Source organism: Lycorma delicatula, chromosome 1 (genome assembly GCF_047948215.1).
Source record: "Lycorma delicatula isolate Av1 chromosome 1, ASM4794821v1, whole genome shotgun sequence".
Taxonomy (NCBI): Eukaryota; Metazoa; Arthropoda; class Insecta; order Hemiptera; family Fulgoridae; genus Lycorma; species Lycorma delicatula.
Genome location: NC_134455.1, coordinates 66,429,343 through 66,453,954, shown reverse-complemented (window position 1 = coordinate 66,453,954; position 24,612 = coordinate 66,429,343). Strand labels below are relative to the sequence as shown.

General features: G+C 31.4%; 1 protein-coding gene across 1 annotated transcript in view; it reads left to right on the top strand.

Annotated features, from left to right (window-relative positions):
- The window catches only part of LOC142319074 (sodium-coupled monocarboxylate transporter 1-like), a 136,257-nt gene that overhangs the window by 68,943 nt on the left and 42,702 nt on the right, over window positions 1-24,612 (top strand). The window contains exons 6-8 of the mRNA XM_075355945.1: window positions 3,918-3,985; window positions 14,109-14,263; window positions 16,304-16,444. Coding sequence (XP_075212060.1) covers window positions 3,918-3,985; window positions 14,109-14,263; window positions 16,304-16,444 — 364 coding nt within the window. The remainder of the gene's footprint in view (window positions 1-3,917; window positions 3,986-14,108; window positions 14,264-16,303; window positions 16,445-24,612) is intronic.

The following is a 24,612-nucleotide window of genomic DNA, read 5'->3' as shown; positions in this document are numbered from 1 at the left end:
GCCATTTTCAGGACCACCACAAGGTTACGTGTAGTCTAAGCCATTCGATGACAATGTAATGAATACTTAAGATTCATTGATGGGGGAAAAATTAAATTTGAAAGTTAATTAGAAAACAAAAATATTGAATTATGAAAGAAAAATAACTAAAAGTTATGTATTATGATAGAAGAATGCAGTATATAAAAGCTATAGAATTTGTTATTCAGATTGTAACAATATAGGAAAGCAGACTGGTACAATCTAAGAGAAGTTTTTTGCAGAAAATAAAATCTCAAACAGAGATTTTGAGTAAGAAAAATATTTTTAAATTCATGTATGGATTGTTGCCATACTGAAACATGAAAAATAGAATTACTAAAAAAAATTATCAATAGTTTTTTGAAATTTAGTGTTACACAAGAATACTGAAAGGTAGCTTAATTTAGTACAGAATGAATGAATATTTCAAAACAAACTAATCACAGAATTTTTGGGCAAAATCTTGTAAAAAGATGAGTATTGATGTGCTAAGATATTCAGGGTTAGTCAATTTGCATATAGAAGAAAATTAGAGGGTAGAGGTTTAGTATTGTACAGGACGAAGATGTTTTTTTTTGTGGTTTATCTGGCCGAAAAACACTTCACATTATCATCGCCTAAACATGATATATTTGTTGTACTAAAAAAAATATCACATTATATATCTAAATTAAAATAATATAATTACTATCTGATTTAGCTGAAACTCACTACAATAATTCAGATACTTGAATGTAAACGGACAGTCTTAAGAAACCGTAAAACATTAGATAACAAAATTTCATTAGCTTCTAGAACAGTTCACATGGTTCCAGAGGCTAAAGAGAGAAAAAAAAAAAGAATAGTTTGCATTTTAACCCCCTACATTAAATTTGCAACACAATGTTGTATAACAAGTGCAATCCACAAGGATGTGGTGCACTGTTTTTTGGCAGTTGCAGCAAGCACAAAGGGGTACATCTGTTTGCGTCATCAGGTATACATGAGTGACCCTAGTGTGCACTATTTGTAAATGGCAGATAATAACCTCCTCTTGACAGTTAATTTTGCAAGAGAAGCTCCATTGTGAAACAGTGAACATAATGAAGTGAAGAAGGACGAAGATAATATACAAAATATATAATTAAGAATGTAAGATCTAGGAGATGCACTGAAAGGCTAAGTTAATGAAATAAAAAGGACTGAGAAAGGCATCCAATCACTGACAATACAAAAAAAAAGCTTAATCATACATCACTATTGCATAAGCATGCATTCAATACTGAATTATACCAACAATTTTATGTTTAAATGTATTCTTTTCTATAATTTTGAGCCTATCTGTTGAATCAAGAGGTCTATCCAACTAAAATTTATTTGTTATTATATTAGCTTCAACAATTCTTACTAAAATATGCTAAATTAATTCTTACCATATAATTAATTGATCTATTTAAGAAATAATTATTTTTATTCACGGTTATGTTAAAAACTTTTATATTAATACCATTCAACCTGAAGTTTGATAAAAAATAACTTTTTTTAAAAATGCAATCTTAAGGTACCACATAAAGTCCTAGACTAGACAGCATTGATATATGTTCTCAACTAAGAGTAAGAGTTATAGAGTAGTAATCATTTAAACAAATCTTTAGTATAATGTTTGAACTAATAAACATATAAATACATCTAGTATATTTAACCAATCTAACATATCTATATCTAAACATATATATATATATATATATATATATTAGCCCCAAAAAAAATGCACATCTGTATAATTAATACCTTCATTCTTTTCTGACCAGCAATGATTAGTTAGCCAGTTTCATGATCAAAGAGATCTGATTTTATATTCAAAATTTGAGAAATGAATATACTCTTGTTTGCTCTCTGATTGAAACAGGTCATTTACATAAACTTAGTTTATTTACTATTTTTAAGGTTATATTAGTTGATTGAATCATGACATTATTAAAATATCAGAATTGCATTTATTTTTGCAACAGAACAGGAACAATATTGTATGTTATAACTTGTCCTTAAACTTTTGACAGTGTATTCTTGCGATTATATAAGCAGTTAATGCAGTATGATCTAAAAGTAGTCGTATTTATAAAAATATGTTTAACAATAAGAAAAGAATTGTCCAATTATCCTGTGTTAAATAAAACATGAGAAAATTCAATAAAAATAGGTATAATTTGAAATAAAGAGTTGTACATAAATTTTTAATCTTACATTAAATTTTTTTGAAATAAATATTCGTAAAAAAAATATATATAATTAAAAAAAATAAATTAAATATTATTTTTCTTTGCAATTTTAACGTCATCGTGTAAGTGAATTTTTTAATTTATCAGACCTATCAGATGTTAATGATAAATTAAAATCTAATATCTCAAGCATTTGGACTTGAAATAATGCTGCATCTATAACATCCAAAGAACTTTCTACACTCACTTTTAAAAATTACAGTCTGCCACTCATAAAGTCCAATTAAAAGATCAGTTAGATTGGAAATTGCTTTCTTGTACAATTCTTGTCTCGAGGTTTCAAAATTCATTTTAACAAATAAGCATTAATAGATCTAGTATTTTCATAAGTTAAACATTCAAACTTGAACAGATCTGTATTTTTATAAGTAAATCTGCTATAATTATCAAATTAACTTCTTTCACAGTAGGAAGTTGATCAGTTTTTTTGGGTGGTTTTTCTGCGTGAAAAACACTTTTGCATTATCATCGTCCAAACATGATATATTTGTTATAATAAACAGAGATATATCACATTATATATATATATATATTATATAAATTAAAGTAATAAAATTACCATCTGCTTTGTGGCAAATAGCATGAATGTCTAGAACACATTACAGTAATTCAAAAACTTGTACATAAATGGACAGGCCTAAGAAATCATAATACACAAGACAACATTTCATTACCCCCTAGAATAGTTAGCACGTTAGCGCCTAAATTAAACTTGTAACACAATACCATATAACAGATACAATCCACAAGGATGTAGTGCACTGTTAGTTGGCAGTTGCAGCAAGCACAAATTGGTGCATTTGCTTGAGTCATCAGATATCCATGAATGAGCCTAGTGTGTTCTATTTGAAAATGGCAGATAATAACCTCCTCTTGACAGTTATTTCTGCATGAGAAGCTTCATGGTGACACGATGTTCTTAATTAGATGAAGTTTACTGTTCATGGTAGCATTCCATTCACTTTGCCACTCTTCATGAACTATGCTCTTCAGGAAACAGACAAGATCATTTGAAGCTACACAATTGCTGAAAGCAGGCTGGAAACAAGCCTCCTTTGCTGCACCATCTGCATGCTTGTTGCCTAAAATCCCATATGGCTGGGATTTAGCAAAAAGCTCTCTGTTGTATTACAGTGATTCATTTGTGTTATGACAAAATGAATTTCACAGACAACATGGTATCTGAAGTATGTCCTTAATTGCCTGTAAGCCACTCATGGAAACTGAGCAAACAAGAACATGTTGAAATTTTGGGCTGATTATATGTAAGGCCTTATTAATGGCATACAGTTCTGCAATGAAAATACTGCCAACAAACCAGTGTGTATGTTCTGTTGACAACCACAAAACCACAAAACCACAACCAACAGAATTAACATTTCTAGGGCCGTCCATATAAATTGTAACATTAGGATTCATGCTATTTGTAATATTATAAAATACATTTTGTAAGTTGATCAGTTTGATTGGAACCAAATGGCTAATGATTATATTATATAATATTTATATATATATTATGAGTTTATTACATTTCATCTGTAATTTTAAATACATTTTATTGCATTTTAAACAAAATTTGTTGGTAAACATGAAATAGAGTTCTGTTACCATGATTAAAAATTTTGTTTTCTTTTACAGTAACTGGATTCAATACAATTCAGATTGTTACGATCATGTACATAGTCTGTATATTTTACACCACTATTGTAAGTAAAATTTTCTATTATTTTATTTTATTTTATTATATGAAAGCTACTCTAGAACTGATGTTTTATAAAGTGTTGAATATAGACTGATTTCTAAAACAACACTGTATAATATAGCCACCAGAAAGAAGTAATTTAATTCACATATATTCATATGTTATCTAATAAATTTTGTATTAATAAAGCTATACTAGTTGAAACTAGTATAGCACTGTAACTGTTGTAACATTTATCATAATACTTACTTACTTACTGTGAATGTAACTGCCATTCCAACCATCTGTAAGACAGGTGGCATGGTTTGAGTGGGAAGATACCTGAACATAGTTGTGAAAAGGATCAACCTTGTAAATTTATAAACCAAGCAATAGTGGCAGCACACTCATTTCACCTGAAAAATTTAACTTTTCATAAAAAGTTATCAAACTAAGAAACAATGAAAACTATCTGACCATGTGGTAAGAAATCTGATAGAATTCATTGAATGTAGACCACAAAAATTGTTTGAAATTAATTGTGAAACTCAAAATTCCATAAACAATATGGTTTGCTCCCAAATGGTATTGCTTCTTTGTTTTTTCTGTTTAGCCTCTGAAACCACCGTAAGGTATTACTTCAGAGGATGAATGAGTGTGATATAAATGAAGTGTCGTCTTGCACAGTCTCAGGTCGACCATTCCTGAGATATGTGGTTAATTGAAAACCAACCACCAAAGAACACTGGTATCAACAATCTTGTATTCAAATCCGTATATCCATAGTACTACTGCTCTTCTAGTTAACAATACATGGGCCCAATCAAAGGTTACATTAGAGGATCAAGGCTTACGTTATAGCCTTATTGCTCTTATACTACACAATAAGGCTATATATATATATCTCTTATATGTACCTTATTAAATATTACACAATTATAATTTATTATTCTTATATTACACAATAAGGTAATGTGAGAGATTTTTGCCATGTCACCAGTCAACCTGGACTTGGAGCTAAGTGATAACTATCCTTTTGTCAAGATAAAAAAAATCATTACAAAACAAATGAAGATAATGGATGGGATAAATAACTGGTTTGATACCTTGTTGTATTTGGTTTGACAGTTGTCTGTATAAATCTGTGTCATAATATTGAATAATGATGGCGCTACATATAAAAGTATGTGGGCTACTTACTCACACAACGAAATCTTTTCCTGAGGAAAAGATTTTTTTTTTTTTCCTGAGGAAACGAAATCTTTTCCTGAGGAAAAGATTTTTTTTTGTTTTTTCTTAATCAGGTAATCAAAGTCACTTTTATGCAATCTTGCTTTTATTTTCTTGCATTTTAGCCTTCTTGATTCATTTATAAGAAACATTATCATGCATTTTAGTGAAGTTGTAACAAAATATATAAATATTTCATTATTCTGTATGATAACTAAAATTATTTCAACATGTCAATTCAACAATTAAGAAAAAGCCCTTTAAAGGACTAATTAATCTTAATAGAATACTGAAATCACAACTTCGATCAGTCAATGTACTTATAAAGGCTAAGGCATAAATTTCTTCTGTTGCTAAAAAGATAGAAAAGCATTTAAATTATTAATTACTCCAGCAGTATGTTACAGGAAAATGCCTAAAAAATCACTGAAGGAAAATTTAAGAGTTAATAATTAAAATTATTATTTCATAACAATAGAATAATAGATCAGTAATAATTAGAATTAAATTCCAGTAAAAAAGAATACATAAATAATAAAGGCTGAGTAGATATGGATATGTGTAGAGAAAGAGTAAAGAGTAATGCCAACCAATTGCTTTGGTTCCATGACCAAAGAGAAAAAGAAAAGAGGACAACCAACATATTCATTATAAAAATGAACAGATAATGATAACAATGTGTCAGAAGCAGGACTATGGGAGAAGGAGAAAATGGATAGAATTAGAAATTGTTAGAGAAGATAAAAAAAGAAAAATCTTATGTTGAAACTGATGTGTAGTTGGAAAGCAACAAAAGAGAAGAGGTGTTGTTTGTTTATATAAACTCTTTTAGTTTTTATTCATCTTTTTTATTTAACTTAACACTAATTCCTTTAGAGAAATGGAATTAGATGTTTGTCTCTAACACAGAGTGTTCATGGTATAAATTCTTTAAATTTATAGATGACCATAGTTCAAAAATAATGAATTGGATAAAGTTACCAATAAATACTGCTGTATTTTATACTTACCCAATGACTCAAAGAAAAAAGTAATTGTTTTTCCTTAGAAAAAATATATTTATGAAAGATAATGATATAGTTTAAAAAGATATATATTAATTAATACAAGTTATCATGAAAAATTAACAAAAAAGTAAATAAATTTGAAGGTCATTTAATTAATTAGAAATATATAAATTAAAATGAAAGGTAAATCTAAACTGAATTACTAGAAATTATTTAGATACATAATTCAGTTCAGTATTGGTAATGAAAATATGCAAAAGAAAAATGGTCGTGCATTATAAATCAAATGAATAAACATTGAAAATTGATTTTATGCTATATTAAATTATCAGGAACAAAGTATCTGTAAGTGTTCATTTCCTTATAAATGACTCCCATTATGATCGGTGTAATAAATTCTAGTTATAACTCTTTATCAGTGTGAATGAAACTGAGTGTGTTATTTAAAAAAAAATCTAAAAGTCTTTAAAAACAGTATATTATATAAAGCCTGTAGAAGCCATTTTTAGACAATCCACAATCAGAAATCGAATGATAATGATAGTTTATTTTATTTTCTCAATAGATGATTTAACTTATACTAGTATTAACAGTTTGAATGGAATTGGTTGAAATGGTTTTGACAGTTGGAAAATGGGAAATCAAGTAGCTGCCATGTCTTGCTATAAATCAATAATAATCTTTAAATAGTAAACATTGTCCATAGTCTCTTATTAATGCTAATATGATTGTTGTATTTCTAGGCAATGTTGCCACAGAATTAATTACCTATACAACATCACATAGATTTCAATTACACTCTGTGATTATCTATGAGATTACAGCTATCAATAAGAATCTAATTTTAACAATACTATACAGTAAAGATAACTGCAGCATGGAGTTTTCCTATAGTTTGGATTTTTTAATTTATTTTCAATAAGCAATGTTACTGGATTAATTTCTTTTTTTTATTAATTTGATTTTAACATAGAGCATTAATTGCATATTAGAAATTAGAATAAAATTAATGGTGCAATTTAACAAAAACATCTAATTTCTATTTTTATATAGTTTTGAATTGTCTGTTATGCTATTATATAATATACATGTTTCATTATTACAATGTTTGCTAGTTAAGAAAGTTACAAAAACAAATCTGTAATACAGAGGCATTGTGTTGTAATATTAAACTCTAAATATAGACACTAAATAAATGATAATCTTTGCTGTGATTTATTACACTAGGGTCTAGGCAAGACAGTAAATTCCGCAGTCAGAAACAGTCTCTTGAGGGTTCAACTCTTCACTTTCCATTTTTTTGCCTTTCATTCCTTCTTTCTCAAACTAGTACCATGGGAGCTGGGTCAGTTGTCTTGGTTTTATATGTAGCACTTCCAGCAGCCATTTGGAATGGCACTTTCAGCTGTATCTTAACTGGAATTAATACTGATATTATTGAGAGTTTGCTTCTTGTGGTTAACCACAAGTGGCCACAAGTGGCTCTTGGAAGGAAGGCGAGGTGTCAAATTTTGCCAAACTTATGTAACCTTCTCTTTCTTATTATCCTTCTCATCTCTCTCACTTGCACATTGCTGTCAACCCAGTAATATTTTTCTCTGAAACTTAAGTGTCAGCCATTTCCCGAAATATAATAAAATTTATTTTATTATAATTTTATTTTAGCCGAAATTTTATTTTAATTTTTTCATCTTATTCTTTTTTTTTAATATACGCCCGTTATATCTTTTGTAATTTTTTATAATTATTCACTGTAGGCTACAATGTAATAATTTTCTTTTTATATTAACAATTTACAAAAGTTATTAATATTATAATAATCACTATAATATATTATTTAAATGGGGAAAACAACTACCAAACAGTAAAAATAATTATTATAAATAAATACTGTATCGTTACTCATTAGAAAGTGGTTGGATGCTGTCCATTTCATCTTCTTCAGAGCCACTATCAGAACTGGAAGATGAACCCGATGATTCTTCTAAATTTATAATTAAATTGTCTATGTCTACTTCCAAGGGAATTTCTCATTCTATGGCTTCGTATATAAATCCAATAACATGTTGCACTGCTTTTACTTGTCTTGAGGGTTTACACTATTTATTCCTCAGCATGTAATTTCTTCTATTTCTGTCATTTCAAACAACATTGTTTCATTATTCATCTCCTCATGGTAGTTGTTTGTTTTCTTTGATTTGAACATTAATAGCACTTCATTCACAAATATTTCAACTGTTCTGGTATGGCAGACAATTAATCTTCCACCTCGAGCAACAGGAACAGACATAGTACCATCTGGAGTTTCATTAATTGATACTTTTGGGTTTGAGTGGTTAGCATAACCCAGGTCTAACCAAATAATGTCATTAAAATTAAGTCTTCATTTCCTTCAAAAAAATACTACAATGAGCAATAATATCTCCTCTTTCAAGTAAAATTTTCCTGCTATTAATTTTTTGGTACTTAAAACTGAATTATGCAATACTTTTAGTAAAGACGGGTATTTTCTGTAAAATAACTTAGTGTCTCGAAGAGAAACTTATAGTTACTGAAAGTTATATTTTATAAGTTGACTTATAGTCAACTGAAAGTTATTACTTTCAGTTGTTGGATATTCTTTCTTCAAGTGGTAGTTACAAATATGTCGGCGAATGGCATCAGCTATAAATGTATCTAAATCAGTTACTGGAGAACCTCTTGGTCATTGTTTGCCTGGTATTGATAATTTAGATGAACTTTTCCGCACAGTTAAAGACTTCTTTTTAGTAATATTGGAAATTATATTGTTACTAATTTTAAGAGCAGCAGCAGTATCTGTTCTCTAACTTTCTGAAAAGGAATCAAAGGTTGTTTTTTAAAATACTTCTTGATTCATTTTCAAAAAACTCTCTCCCACTGCAGACCATTTCCTGCACTTGGTTATGAATTGTTATACCCTAACCCAATGATTTCCAAACTGTGCACCGCACTGCTCCAGGAAGCCACAGCCTCTTCACAGGGATGCTGCAAAATATTGTAAAAGCTTCATAATTATTTAAACCAAGACATTTAAAATGATTAATTTAATGTTAATAAAGTAAAAAAAAAATAATGAAGATACATGAGTTTTATTTATTTTTATCTCTTACTTATGAGTAGTCATACTTTTAGTTAGGGTAGGGCGCCCTACTTGGAAAAATTTGGGAACCACTGCCCTAACCAAAAACCTCCCTGTCACAAACAAGGTGAATGACAGGCTTACCTCTTTCTGAAGTCATTGCACAACAAAAATTGCTAAAATCAACAGTTAACTAATGATTCTTGAAAAATATTTTATATGTTCTACAGTATATAAAAATACCATGTAGAAAACATACAGTTGTATGTACAGACTAGTGTACTTTCTGGCAGTAATAATAATTAAAAGTACTGTTTTCTAGTATTGATTTAAAATGTTGTGCAAACACAGGAAAAGTTAAATACAACACAGATGCTCTCACACAGTAGCTAGGCAATGACTATTGTGACCGAGAGTATGGTATTTCTATCTCACAACAACAGAATGACATATGTATGTTTTTCTATGACCAGAGCCAATACCCTTCCACCATTTCATTAAGAGAGAGAGTGAGAGAAAGACAACAATACGTCAACGGTCAGAACCACACTTTAGATCACATAGTATAGTGGGGTAGTGACCTTGTTTGCCTATGGAACTATTAACTATTTAAGGATTCTGTTTCGTATCCGTGGTTGTGTAAAATGTCAATGCAGTGGCTGAGGTTCCTACTGGATAAAACACTATTTCTGTTCTTAATCAATCAGGTAGTACACTAATAATGTTCATTTGAAAAAATGTACTAAAAGAAATTTATATCCTGTTAATTTATCAGTTTTTATCAACACATCAAGGATTAATTAAATTACTATTTAGTTCAATTTTCTTGTTTACAGCTCATTCTACTGTGAGTTAGTAAGGTTATAAAATTATAGAAATTTAAAAAAATTCAATTTTATCTCATTGAGCTAATAAGAACAAAACACAAAAAGATATTATATGAATTATTTTTAAAAAAATCACTAAGCCTTCTAAAGTGATTTTAAAAATACTATAGAATCTAGGAAATGCTTTTAAGGTCTAACATTTGGTGAAGAGAAAATCCTAATATTCACTTCCCTGTGGTAGAAAGGGGGAAACAATAGTGTATATTAACAACAGCTAGAATATTCCAGCTAACCCACCGGGTTGGTCTAGTGGTTAACGCGTCTTCCCAAATCAGCTGATTTGGAAGTTGAGAGTTACAGCCAAGTAACTCATATCCTAGTAAAAGCTCCTAGTAAAGCCAGTTATTTTTACACGGATTTGAATACTAGATCATGGATACCGGTGTTCTTTGGTGGTTAGGTTTCAATTAATCACACATCTCAGGAATGGTCGAACTGAGAATGTACAAGACTACACTTCATTTACACTCATACCATCCTCATTCATCCTCTGAAAAATTATCTAAACGGTAGTTACCGGAGGCTAAACAGGAAAAAGAAAAAAAAAGAAGAATATTCCAGCTAACTAATGAAGCGAGAAAGTTCCTTCATATAAGTAGTTCTCCCCATTACAGATGCCAATGAACTTCTGAAAGGATGGATGAGCAGTGGTGGTTATAGGGCACTCTATTGCTTTGGGAGGGGGTAACTGCCCCCAAAAGTGGAGGACCTTCTTCAGGAAGTCAATAGTATTAGAGAATAGAAAGAATAGAAACAACTGTATTAATGGTGCTAGTGATAATTCCTTGCATTACGCTGTGATGTTGGAGAGTGCTAAATTAGAGAATCTCAAGAGGGAAGAAGATAAATAAAATGAATGTATTAGGAGCTGAGTAAAGTAAAGGGGAAAGGACAAAATGAAGAAAATAGTGGAGAATTTTTTTTTGAATGCAAAAAATGTTTTCGTGATATCATTGCCCGGAAGAAAATGGTTTTGTAAAAAAAAATAACAGAAACTAGAACTAGCCCAAAAAATAAAAAATTAAATAGAAACTTACAACTAATATCACAGCTAAAAATTTTCTTAAAGCATATTTAAACTTAATATCACAGCCAAAAAAATAGAATTAAAATAAGCACAAACACAAAAAAATATAAAAATTAAATTAAAAATAAATATAATTTAACAAAATCCAAGAGGGGTGTAAAGGGCCCCTTCTCAGATAACAGAAAGACCAAGAACTAACATAAAAACCATAACTAACATAAAAACTATAATATTAAAAATGAAATAAAACTTAAAACTAATATCAATAAATACTTACAATTAATATCACAGTCGGAATCTTAACAATACAATAAGTTTATTTAAAAGGAACATAAAAATAAAAACAAAACCTATATAAAATTCACATAAACATAAACAGAATTTAACAAAGTCTGCAAGGGGTGTAAAGGCCCCCTTCTCAGATAACAGAATAAAAATCCAACACAAAACCATAAAAACTAAAACAAAAACAAAAACTCTTCCAATACAAAACATATACGAAACATCAAATTTCATGCATAAAACCAACATGACACAAAAATAGAAATATCCAGTCTAAAAATTCATTATCATTGCCCATGATTAGACAGATGTTTCTGGAAATTTTAATTTACGACGCAACACAGCATAACATATGCAATCCACAAGGATGTGGCGCACAGTTATGCGGCAGTTGCATCTTACACATAGTAGCATGTTTTCTGCTGATATGAGGTACCCGTGAGTGACTATGTCCTAACCGCAACTGGCAGAAGACCACTTCCTCTCAACACATTTTTTTACTTGAGGAGTTCCATGGCAACACAGTATCTTTGTTGAACTAGAGTTTATTGTCCACTGTAATAGTCCAGTCACCTTGCAACTTTGCCCGAAGAGTGAGTTTTACACAATTAATAAAATCGTTTGTTGTAACACGAGTGGTGAAGGACGGTTGATTACATATGTCTTTAGCAGCGGAATCTGCACATTCATTTCCTGGAATTCCCATGTGGCTAGGGATCCAGCAGAAACTCACCTGTGTGTTGGTGTTGTTTAATTCAGCAATTGTGTTACAAATATCTAGGACGATATGGTATCTAGAATACAAATCTTCTAAAGCTTGTAGTGCACTACACGAGTAGCTATAAATAAGGATACTGCGGTACTTTGGGTTGATAATATTCAAAGCGTTATTGATAACATATAGTTCAGCAGTAAATATACTTGTAATATTAAGCAAACCAAACATATACGAGGTGCGACAATAAAGTAATGAGACTGATGTGAAAAAAAATGTTTCTTACCGTTTTAGTCATGTTTAGTGTTGTCTCCTTCAAAGTAGTTCCCCTCTGATTGCACACACTTATTCCAGCGCTTCTGCCATTGATGGTAACATTTCTGGAACTCATCTTCTGTAATATCCTCCAAGACCCTCGTCACAGCTTTTTGAACATCTTGTGTTGTTTGAAAATGGTGTCCCTTGACCGCCATTTTGACTGTTTGAAATAGAAAAAAGTCGCATGGAGCGATATCTGGTGAATAAGGTGGCTGTGATAGTACTGAAATTTGTTTTGAGGTTAAAAATTGCTGTACTGACAGAGCAGTATGGGGTGGCGCATTATCGTGATGCAGAATCCAATTATCAGCAATGTTGGCACGGACACGAAGAACTCGTTTACGAAGTCTTTCTAAAATTTCTTTGTAGAAATATCGGTTAACTGTTTGTCCAGGAGTCACCCACTCTTTATGAACAATTCCCTTGGAATCGAAAAAGCACACAAGCATGCATTTCACTTTTGACTTTGACCTGCGAGCTTTTTTTGGTCTGGGTGATCCCTTTGAGCACCATTGTCTCTGGATCGTATTGAAAAAACCAACCTTCATCACCAGTGATAACACGGCTCAACAAATCTGGATTGATTTCCGTTTGCTCTAACAGATCGGCTGCCACATTTTTCTGTGTTTCTCGCAGTTGTTGTGTGAGATTTTTGGGGACCATTTTTGCACAAATCTTTCTCATAACAAGATCTTCAGTTAATATTAGACGAACTGTTTCTCAATTGATGTTGAGTTCTTCTGCAATCATTTTCCCGGATACTGTTCGATTAGATCGTACGATTTCACGCACCCCGGTCAAGTTGACATCTGTCCGTGAGGTTGATGGTCGTCCACTGCGGTCTTCATCTTCAACATTCGTTCTGCCTTCACTAAAAATTTTATGCCACCGAAAAACTTGAGCTCTTGACATAACCTCCTCTCCAAAAGCCTTCTGAAGCTTACCATAAGTTGTCGCCGCGTTTTCACCCAATTTAACGCAAAAAGAATGGGCATACCGTTGCGCAATATTTTGCGGTTTCAATTTCTGTGACAAGAGACACAAACACTTGTTCACTTATTACAGCACAACTCACGACTGAGCAGTTGCATCAATGTGCCGCTTGGACTAGAAGTAGCTTGTAGATCAAGGTCAAAGATGGTGTGCCTACGCAAGCTGCAAGGTTGCCATATCTTGCAAAGAAAAATCAGTCTCATTACTTTATTGTCGCACCTCGTAGATTCTGTCATTAAGAATAAATGCGTATCCAACGGTAACATTCTGTTTTGATCAATCTGTGAATACTACTACATCTGCAGAGTATTCCTGTGATTTCTATGAACAGTCTTTTGTGGGAATGCAGATCTTTAATTATTCTAAAATGTTAAGATGAACAGAAAAAGTAAAATATAGCCATTACTAATTAAAGAATGTCAATACCAAACAAAGAAAATATATATTTTGTTTTTATTATATTTTCTGAAGTTTTGGAACTGCTTGCTTATTTGAATTACATTCAGCCAATATTCTGAAATGAATTCATTCAAGATGATAATATTTACTAAATATTCACAATTATTTGTTTAAATGTGTTTACTTTAAGGGAGGAATGAAAGCAGTTGTTTGGGCTGATTCGTTTCAAGTTGTAGTACTTTATACAGCAATGATGGTAATTCTTGTTAAAGGAACAAATGAAATTGGTGGAATTAAAACTATATGGGAATATAATGCACTTTACAACAGGACAGATATCTTCAAGTAAGTTAATGTTAGTATTTTGTTAGTTGTATATGATAAATGTTAATAACTTTCATTTTTTTTTTTTCAAATGTTTTTTATTTCTTAGATCTTTTTTGTAAAGAATAAACTACATATTATATGATTGAACCTGTTCTAACAGTGTTTTTATTAAATTAAATAAAAACTGTTTATCCTCCTCCTTTAATGTGTCTTAATGAATTATTTATGATTAAGCTCGATACTACAATATGTCACAGAATTTTAAACATGGCTGAGGGTTTTTCATAAAAATCCATCCTGAAAAATTATTTTTTGCAGTACATATTTCATTTGGTTAATAAAAAAATACTTGATCAGTAATGCACTGCTCCCATCCTGAATAAAGTTGACCACTGCAAAGAAACTGTGTGATCTCCTAATTAATTGTAAATAATGAGATTGATGCTGAATGCATGGAGGGGTTCTGAAGCACTTCTTTGGGTGGGACTAACCTTTTATTTTACAATCTCTCTGTGGATAGATAATCTCCTTCTTGCTATCCTTCTCCTCTTATATCATTTAGCCTTTTCCCCCACTGGTATCCAATGAGTATTGGTTAGATACTCCAGTAAATCAATGCTGAGATTGTAAATAACTGTTTTGATTACAATGACTTTGGGATTTATATATTTTGATAGGTGCTCTGCTCGTGGTTTGTTTAAGGGACTCTATTTCTAATCCACAGATTACAAAAAAAGTAAAGACAAATCTGGGTTGAGGTACTTATCAAATTAAGCCCAATGTTTTAATCTCATCTTATACTCATACATATCCAGTATAAACTACGATGTGCGTACTCGTAAGTACACATATAAAAACTATTTGAAGAATACGCAAACAACATTTTTACTTCTTATCACTGTGAGCTTGGGTGCGCATTATTTGTATGCTTACTTTTAATCAAAAAGCTGGAAATGAATTTTGAAAATTGTCTGACCACTACTAGAAATTGAACCTGATATTAAATTACATAGGCTTGTCTTTTTTAACAATCAAAAAATTGTTTTCAATTTTATAGCTGATTCTAATGTATTTTTGGGTGCTAAGTCCAAATATGACCTCAATCAAACAGTCTCCATTTTTTTCACAAATTGTTTCATTAATCCTCTTTAATATGTAACAGAGTAAGTGAAACTTCGCTAGGCTCTACTCACTTCTTCTTTCAATACTTTTCATACCAACTTCAAAGGTTTGTCTTGATGGCTATTCTTTTTTTAATAGAACTGCTTTCTGTCACCACTATACCACTTGGATAAAACATGTAATAAACACAGATATGGTACAACCCAACGTTTTTCAACGTTTCAGTATTTGCATCCCAGATTTCAATCATAAATTTCATCACGCCCCCTCTCAGACAAATAACAATGTATATAGTTTTAATGTATTTTGAATATTTTGACACTAAAGCTCACTATGACCTTAATTAAAAACCTTAAACGTTACCAAGAATAAGTAAATTTATTGATATTTGGCAACACCGATCTGCTGGATTCACAAAATCAAAATCGATGCCTCTCTATTGCTCTCTGTCATACGTTCAGCATATTGGACATTCTTGCGGCTTCATGAGAGGTTCTGATTTGTCTCAAACATTCTGGAACGTCTGTGTGCAAATGTGTATAAACGCTGCACCTTGTTCAATTCCAGCTAGTCTCAGTCGAGTTAATCCTTCTATCATAATTGAATCAATCATCAATGTGTATGTTATATTTTGCGTGTTAATTCACGGTATTAAATATTTATGGCAGTAGATTTATACAGAATCATGGATAAGTGGGCGTAAGCGAGCATTAGACGATATGAAGCATCAACAAGTTTACAGACGAGCGTGGTTTTGGGCATTTTTCAATGGGTCAGATATACTGTTTCATATTATATACTATGCTATGCCTATTAAAATGCAGGTGATATGCAGCCCTAATAAAGTGGCATCTTTAGTCATCTTTAGATTATATATAAAACATTTGTTTTGCACCACATTATAATTTTTTAAATACACTGTTTTATGTTAATTAGTTTGAACTGGGATCCAACAGAGAGGTATTCAGCACTTTCTGCGCTACTTGGATCAGGAATTCTTCACATAGCTTTCTATGGAGGGAATCAGTTACAAGTACAGAGATATTTCTCAGTAAAATCTAATCAGCAAGCTGTAAAGTAAGTAAAGTTAATTTTGTAATAACAAGATTTTATTATTAAAATAAGGTTAAATTGATTTCTATATAATTTATAATAGTAAAGAATATTATAAATTCAGAATATAAAATTTAAAACCAATATCACTTAGTCAAAAAAATAGTTTTTTATAAAATAAACCTGAGTTTATTTTATTTTACCAAATAAAATCATTCACATAATTACTTTAAGATTGACTGCAAAATAGGCAATACACAGTCAGACTATTTTTATTAAGCTTTTATTACGATTTTTAAACGATTGATATTGACTACAATATTTATTTTTCATTCATAAATTTTTATTTATTTACAAAGTGTTAAAAAAATATGAACTTTTTAAGAAAATGCTTCTAAATATTTCAAGCATTTATATATAGAATGAATATAAAAAAAATGATACTGATAATACAGGTAACATGCAAAAACAGTTGAGGATCAACATCTTCCCTAAAACGTGAAACGCAAATGGATTTCGTTTTCTCCGGAGAAAACGTAGATCCAGTCGTTTTTCACAACTATTCTAAACGGGTTATAGTATTCTGGAGCAGTCTCTCACTAGTAGCCAAAGTTCTGGGTGATACATAAATTGAAAAATAACAAATACTAAACACATAACAGGTTTTCGCACGCAGTTTGTTATACTATTTATGGCTACGGTAAATAAAGCAACAGGACACTTCCTTGTGGTATTCCGTTTTCTAGTGTGAAACTTTCGGATACCGTCGTTCCAACTCGAACTCGAAAGGACCGACTAATGAGGAAACACCTGAGAAATGCACGGAGATTTCCTTGTATACCCTATTCATGCAGGATATTTCGGATTCTCTCTTGGTTCTGCACATTAGCTAGGTGTACACTGCACATGGACGGCGAAATAAGGGAGCGGCCAAAATCTATTTAGTGTTTTTATTTTATCGATTATGTAATACTTTTGTACGCATTACTGAATACTTAAATTATATTTCTTAAGTTTGTAATTTTTGTTATTTTTTATTAAAGACCTATTTTGTTTTTAAAGACTTCAGTTATTGTTATTAGGAATGACTTTATTTCAAATTTGCGCGGAACTGCGCGCGCGCCCTATACCGTATTCGTGCCCTTAACTTGGCACTCTTTGCTTCTTACCTGATTTTTTTAATAATAATTTATCCAGGAAAGCTAAACAAAAACACTATCGTAATCGCATCCAAGCGTAGAGTTGTATATTTACTTCGCAATATTCTAACCTCAATTTTCAGTGAATGTGTTTAAAAAGTTCACAGGGATTGGTTGATTTATTCAAAACGGAATGATTCTGTTTACTGGTTTCTTTGTAAAATCTTTGATGTTAATAAATAGTCTTTAACAGAAAAGTTAAGGTGTTACTGGCAACATTTATCATTTATTTTAAGTCGACATGAAAAAAGATTATCGCTTAACGAAAATATCAAAAAATGGATTTGTATGATAAAATCTGTAAAAACCTATACTACTGTGGACAGTTTTAATCAACGTTTATTGGAAACAGAAAAACACCATTGGTACAGTCATTCAGCAAATTATATCCGTAATTAAATATTTATCGCGTCAATCTTTAGCTTTTGGAGGTTCATCTGATATTTTCAATGAACAAAATAACGGAAATTTTTTGAAAGCTGTTGTGATTATTGCCAGTTTTTATGCTGTAATGCGAGAACATATTCAGAATATTAAAAAATCTAAAATTTCTAATGAACGAATGCCTCACTGTATAGGCAAAATAATTTTGAATGAAATAATTAATATGATCGTTACAAATATTAAAAATACAATTTTAGAGTTAATCCATGAAGCCAAATATTTTTCTATTATAATTTTAGACAGCACGCCTGATGTCAGTCGTGTCGATAAATAACTGTTATTGAACAATTTGTTTAGAATATAATGGAAATCAGAGAACGTTGTTTAGGTTTCTCTCCAATAAATAACACTACTGGAGAAGGCTTCAATATTTATATTATGAAATAATATATAATAACGTAAGATATATTACGTTAATCGAGAAGACTTATCGTTTTTGGAAGAATTATCTAAATTAAAATTAAATATTTATATCAGAGGACAAGGAAATTATAATGCTGCTAATATGAAAGGAAAACATGTTGGTTTAAAAAGACGAATTTTAAACATATATCTTCGAGTATTTTATTACCTTGTTTAGCACATAGCTTAAATTTAACTATTAATGATAATGCAACTATTTCTAATGAAACGGTAAAATGTTTTGATTTAGTACAAGAAATATATGTATTTTTTTCATCAAGTCCACAATGGTAGTCAATATTGAAAAAATACGTAAAAAATGTAAATTCAAATCCTTTAAGTGATACTAGTTCAAGGATTCTCAACCTTGTGCCCGCGGGCGCACATGCGCCCGTGACAAAGTGTTGAAATAATGAAAAAAATTAAACTTTAAAATTAAAGAAAATAAATAAAAAGTTAAAATAGAAATTCGCTAAACTGGCTACATTGACCGCCTATTGTGTAATCATGCTTCCATCGACGTCTTTGTTGTATTAGTAGTATAGTATTAGTTGTTACCGCGTGCTGTTGTATTCTCGTACTGTTGTCCATGACATGCTATCCGTGTTTTCTGAAGTTATACTTTTTTTACGCGATTAGGGGGAAAAGATGAGAGTGAAATTTTAACATGCGCGCGCATACCCTAACACGAAAAACACAAATATAATGAAGTAAGCTGTTACACAAAGTTCAGTTTTTAAATGCTTTAGCTAAGCTCTCTCGTAAAACGCCGAAGTGATTAATATTTTATGTTGCTCATAAAACCTTATTTATTTACTTTTATTAATAATTATTTTGTACATAAATATCAATAAGTGTTTAAAGATTAGAGGTTAACTCTCTGTACGTATTATTTCTTGTTAGTAAATTACTCGATAGAAATTAATATGCCTTTGCACAAGTAATCAGCGGTTATTACTAATGGTGCCCCAGCAATGGTGGGCTGCAATAATGAATTTATTTCTCATTGCAAGAAAGATGAATCCTTTCCGAACATTATGTGTTATCACTACATCATACATCAAGAATCATTATGCTCCAAGATATTATCTTTCGGACATGCTATGAATGTTGTTGTTAAAATAATTGACAAAATTTGAGCAAATCCTTTATCATACAGATTATTTAAAGCCTTGTTGAAAAGGATGAATTTTCCCAAGTTGACCTTATCATCTAAATAGATATAAGATGGTTAACTAAAGGCAAAGCACTTGCCCGATTTTTTTATCTTTTGGAAGAGATAAAAAAAATTCCTTATTTTAAAAAATCATACGTTTCGACATTGGATAACCTAAGATGGTCGATGGACTTGGCATTTTTAATTGAAATATGTGAAAAATTGAACAATTTAAACCTGAATCTCCAGGGGAAAAAATATTTAGCTGAAATGATTAGCTCTATTTTTTTTTGTCTTCAGTCATTTGACTGGTTTGATGCAGCTCTCCAAGATTCCCTACCTAGTGCTAGTCGTTTCATTTCGGTATACCCCCTACATCCTACATCCCTAACAATTTGTTTTACATATTCCAAACGCTGCCTGCCTACACAATTTTTTCCTTCTACCTGTCCCTCCAATATTAAAGCGACTATTCCAGGATGCCTTAATATGTGGCCTATAAGTCTGTCTCTTCTTTTAGCTATATTTCTCCAAATGCTTCTTTCTTCATCTATTTGCCTCAACACCTCTTCATTTGTCACTTTATCCACCCATCTAATTTTTAATATTCTCCTATAACACCACATTTCAAAAGCTTCTATTATTTTCTTCTCAGGTACTCCAATCGTCCAAGTTTCACTTCCATATAAAGCGACGCTCCAAACATATACTTTCAAAAATCTTTTCCTGACATTTAAATTAATTTTTGATATAAACAAATTATATTTCTGACTGAAGGTTCGTTTCGCCTGTGCAACTCGGCATTTTATATCGCTCCTGCTTCGTCCATCTTTAGTAATTCTACTTCCCAATTAACAAAATTCTTCTACCTCCATAATCTTTTCTCTTCCTATTTTCACATTCAGTGGTCCATCTTTGTTATTTCTACTACATTTCATTACTTTCGTTGTTCTTGTTTATTTTCATGCGGTAGTTCTTGCGTAGGACTTCATCTATGCCGTTCATTGTTTCTTCAAATCCTTTTTACTCTCAGTTAAAATAACTATATCATCAGCAAATCGTAGTATCTTTAACTTTTCACCTTGTACTGTTACTCCGAATCAAAATTGTTCTTTAACATTATTAGCTGCTAGTTCCATGTAAAGATTAAAAAGTAACGGGGATAGGGAACATCCTTGTCGGACTCCTTTTCTTGTTACGGCTTCTTTCTTACGTTCTTCAATTATTACTGTTGCTGTTTGGTTCCTGTAAATGTTAGCAATTGTTCTTCAATCTCTGTATTTGAACCCTAATTTTTTTTTAAATGCTGAATATTTTATTCCAGTTTACGTTATCGAATGCCTTTCTAGGTCTATAAATGCCAAGTATGTTGGTTTTTTTCTCTAATCTTCCTTCTACTATTAATCTGAGGCCTAAAATTGCTTCCCTTGTCCCTATACTTTTCCTCAAACCAAATTGGTCTTCTCCTAATACTTCTTCCACTCTCCTCTCAATTCTTCTGTATAGAATTCTAGTTAAGATTTTTGATGCATGACTAGTTAAATTAATTGTTCTGTATTCTTCACATTTATCTGCTCCTTCTTTCTTTGGTATCATGGCAATAATACCAATACCAATGGCAATAATAGTCTGACGGAACATCCCCCTTTTCTTACATAATTCACACCAGCTTGTATAATCTATCAATCGCTTCCTCACCTGCACTGTGCAGTAATTCTACAGGTATTCTGTCTATTCCAGGAGCCTTTCTGCCATTTAAATCTGTTAATGCTCTCTTAAATTCAGATCTCAGTATTGTTTCTCCCATTTCATCCTCCTCAACTTCCTCTTCTTCCTCTATAACCCCATTTTCTAATTCATTTCCTCCGTATAACTCTTCAATATATCCCACCCATCTATCGACTTTACCTTTCGTATTATATATTGGTGTACCATCTTTGTTTAACACATTATTAGATTTTAATTTATGTACCACAAAACATTCCTTAACTTTCCTGTATGCTCCGTCTATTTTACCAATGCTCATTTCTCTTTCTACCTCTGAACACTTTTCTTTAATCCACTCTTCTTTCGCTAGTTTACAGTTCCTGTTTATAGTATATCTTAATTTTCGATAGTTCCTTTTACTTTCTTCATCACTAGCATTCTTATATTTCTTACGTTCATCCATCAGCTGCAATATATCGTCTGAAGGTTTTCTACCAGTTCTCTTTGTTCCGGCTAAATACCTTCCAGTATTAGCTCTATAAAAGCATTCAAAGACAAAATATAGTTTTGGATAAATAATTTGTCGAAAAAGCCTCTTGTACACTTTCCAAGGATGAAAAAAATGATTGGTGAAAATAATTCTGACAACATTATTTATCACTCATCTTAAAAAACGTTTAGAACAGTTTGAAAGCAGATTTCAGCAATTTACCATAATCGAACTCGTGGCTACATTTTTTGTATTACTGCACAAGTAGACATTACTGAAACTGCTAAGTCTAGAGGAGAACTTCTTCAAGAAAAAACATCGAAAATTGAAGAAGAGTTTTTAATTTTCAAAATGACATAATATTAAAATCTCACGATACGGATGAAAATTATTGGAAAAAAAGGAGCCTACAACAAAATCAAATCCTGTTTTGGTTCCACACACTTGTGCGAATTTTTATTTTCTACCATGAATTATAAAATCAAAAATCACATCTCTACTTACTAATGACAAACTTGATGATTATCATCTTATACTCAGAAGTATACTGCTGTTAAAGCAATTCTTGACAAGCCTGGACGCGATGGGCTTTTTGGTCGTCCGTCATCAGGCGTGGAAATAATTTCGCAGCAAGCGGTGCATCTTCAATTTTTCGGTCAAAATCTCGTAACATGATCCAACTGATATTCCACACTCTTCAACAAGCTCTCTGATGGTCAGACGTTAATTTGCTCGAACCAGGGTGTTGATTTTGTCTACGTGTGAGTCGTCAGTTGATGTCTTCAATCGAGTGACGACCATCTTTAAAACGACCATGCCACTTAAAATATGTCGCACGCTTCATATCAACGTCGCCGTAAGCCGTCTTGAGCATATCAAAAGTTTCACTCGCCGATTTTCCGATTTTAACACAAAATTTCACAGCAACTCTTTGCTCGTTCAAGTTACTCATTCTAAAATCCGCCAAACGAAAAAAACACACTTCACAAAAAACCACGTAGCTAAGCAACCAATAATGATATTTGCAATCAATAAACTTCGTTGTAGTCAGCTGATCTGTACGAACATGTCGACGCCAAGCGGATTTGACTAGAACCAACTGGACCCGAGCAGTTCAAACAGTCTACGTATTTCTTGAACAGACCACGTATATGTTACAAAATGATGTTATAATAAAGGACATAATACTTTTTTATTTTTTAACCCGATTGCGCTCGCCACTATTTTTTGCAATCTCAAATCGCCCTGCGCCACAAAAAGGTTGAGAACTCCTGTACTGGATGGTCCAGCAGAGTTGACGCAATAAAACCGTTACGATATAATTTAAATGAAACATGTGTAATGAAAGAAATTTCCAATAAAATATCAAAAAGAGTTCAAAACTCGTCACATGGTCATTTCATTGTAGAATAAAACTTCAAATTATAAATTTTTATGTTCTATTGTAATTTGATACAATCTTTTATTTAAAATTAATGTTGTGAGTAAAATAAAAAAATAAAAAACTGATAAAAATACTAACACATGTTTAAATTATCTGAAAAATTAAATACAGACTTTTAAAAAATCTGATGTGGATACCACTTGCCTTCCTTCTATTAAATTGCATATACACATTTTTAAAAGTACATAAACTTTTTTTTTATTGTTGTTATTGAATTATGATTTAGAGTTTTCTTTTTTTTTTACCTTTACAGGTTAATAGATTAATAGATTAATATATTTAAATTTAAAAAAATAGTTAAAAAAAGGAAATGTAGTCGGATTCGAACCGATGTGCCTTCCCCTTGTAAGATCCAAATATTTCATTAATTAAAATTTTAGTTTGTTATAACTGAAACCATTGACAGGAAGTACCACTCATGATATATCGTTCAAAAGCTCAATTTTATTTTATTTTGTTATAACTGAAATCATTGACAGTAAGTACCACTCATGATATATCGTTAAAAAGCTCTTAATGATGGATTATTACTGAAATTAGTAATAAATAAAATCCAAAGTTAGTAATAAAAGTCCAAAATCCAAATTTTTGGATTTTGGGCTTTCTTGGACACTTTTGGTCCAGTCGATTGTAATCAAAAGGGGAGGTGCACAGCTAGGTGTAATAACAGTCCTAAATAAAAAATTTCAACATTCTAGGGCTAATCGTTTTTTGAGTTATACATACATTCGTACGTACAGATGTCACGCCAAAACTAGTCAAAAAGGATTCAGAGATGGTCAAAATAGATTATTTTCGTTGAAATCTGAAAACCGAAATTTTTCACGATCACAATACCTTGATTCCTCTACCCCAAGCTGTGTCGACGCCTTTTGCATATGATAGTGATGTAGGCCGGAGATACCGTACCAGACGACGATTTTTTTGTAGATCCGTTCATTGGAATCTTAGTATTTTGCTGCGTTGTTGGTGCAACGGGAATTTTATTGAGTGGTGTAGTGAAGTGATTTTTGGTGAACCAAAAGTATCTTTTGCATTTGGTTTAAAGGTTTTACATTTCCACCAACAATATCTTTCTTCTTATCCGCAATCAACGATGCAATAGGAGAAATGAGGGCTTTTACCTAGTCCGATAAAGCTTGGACCAACTATGTCAGTTCCTTACACGATGTGCACTCGTTCTCCTTTTGTATATTGTTGGAAAGAGCCTGGACAAAATTAACACCATTTTTCTTCCTCATTATTCTCTGAACAAACGTGACTGACTGCGGAGACAGTTCTTCTGATATCTCTGATGATTCAATACCAGCCAAGTCACAGCAAAAGTTCACCCTCTACCTTGAATTTAAG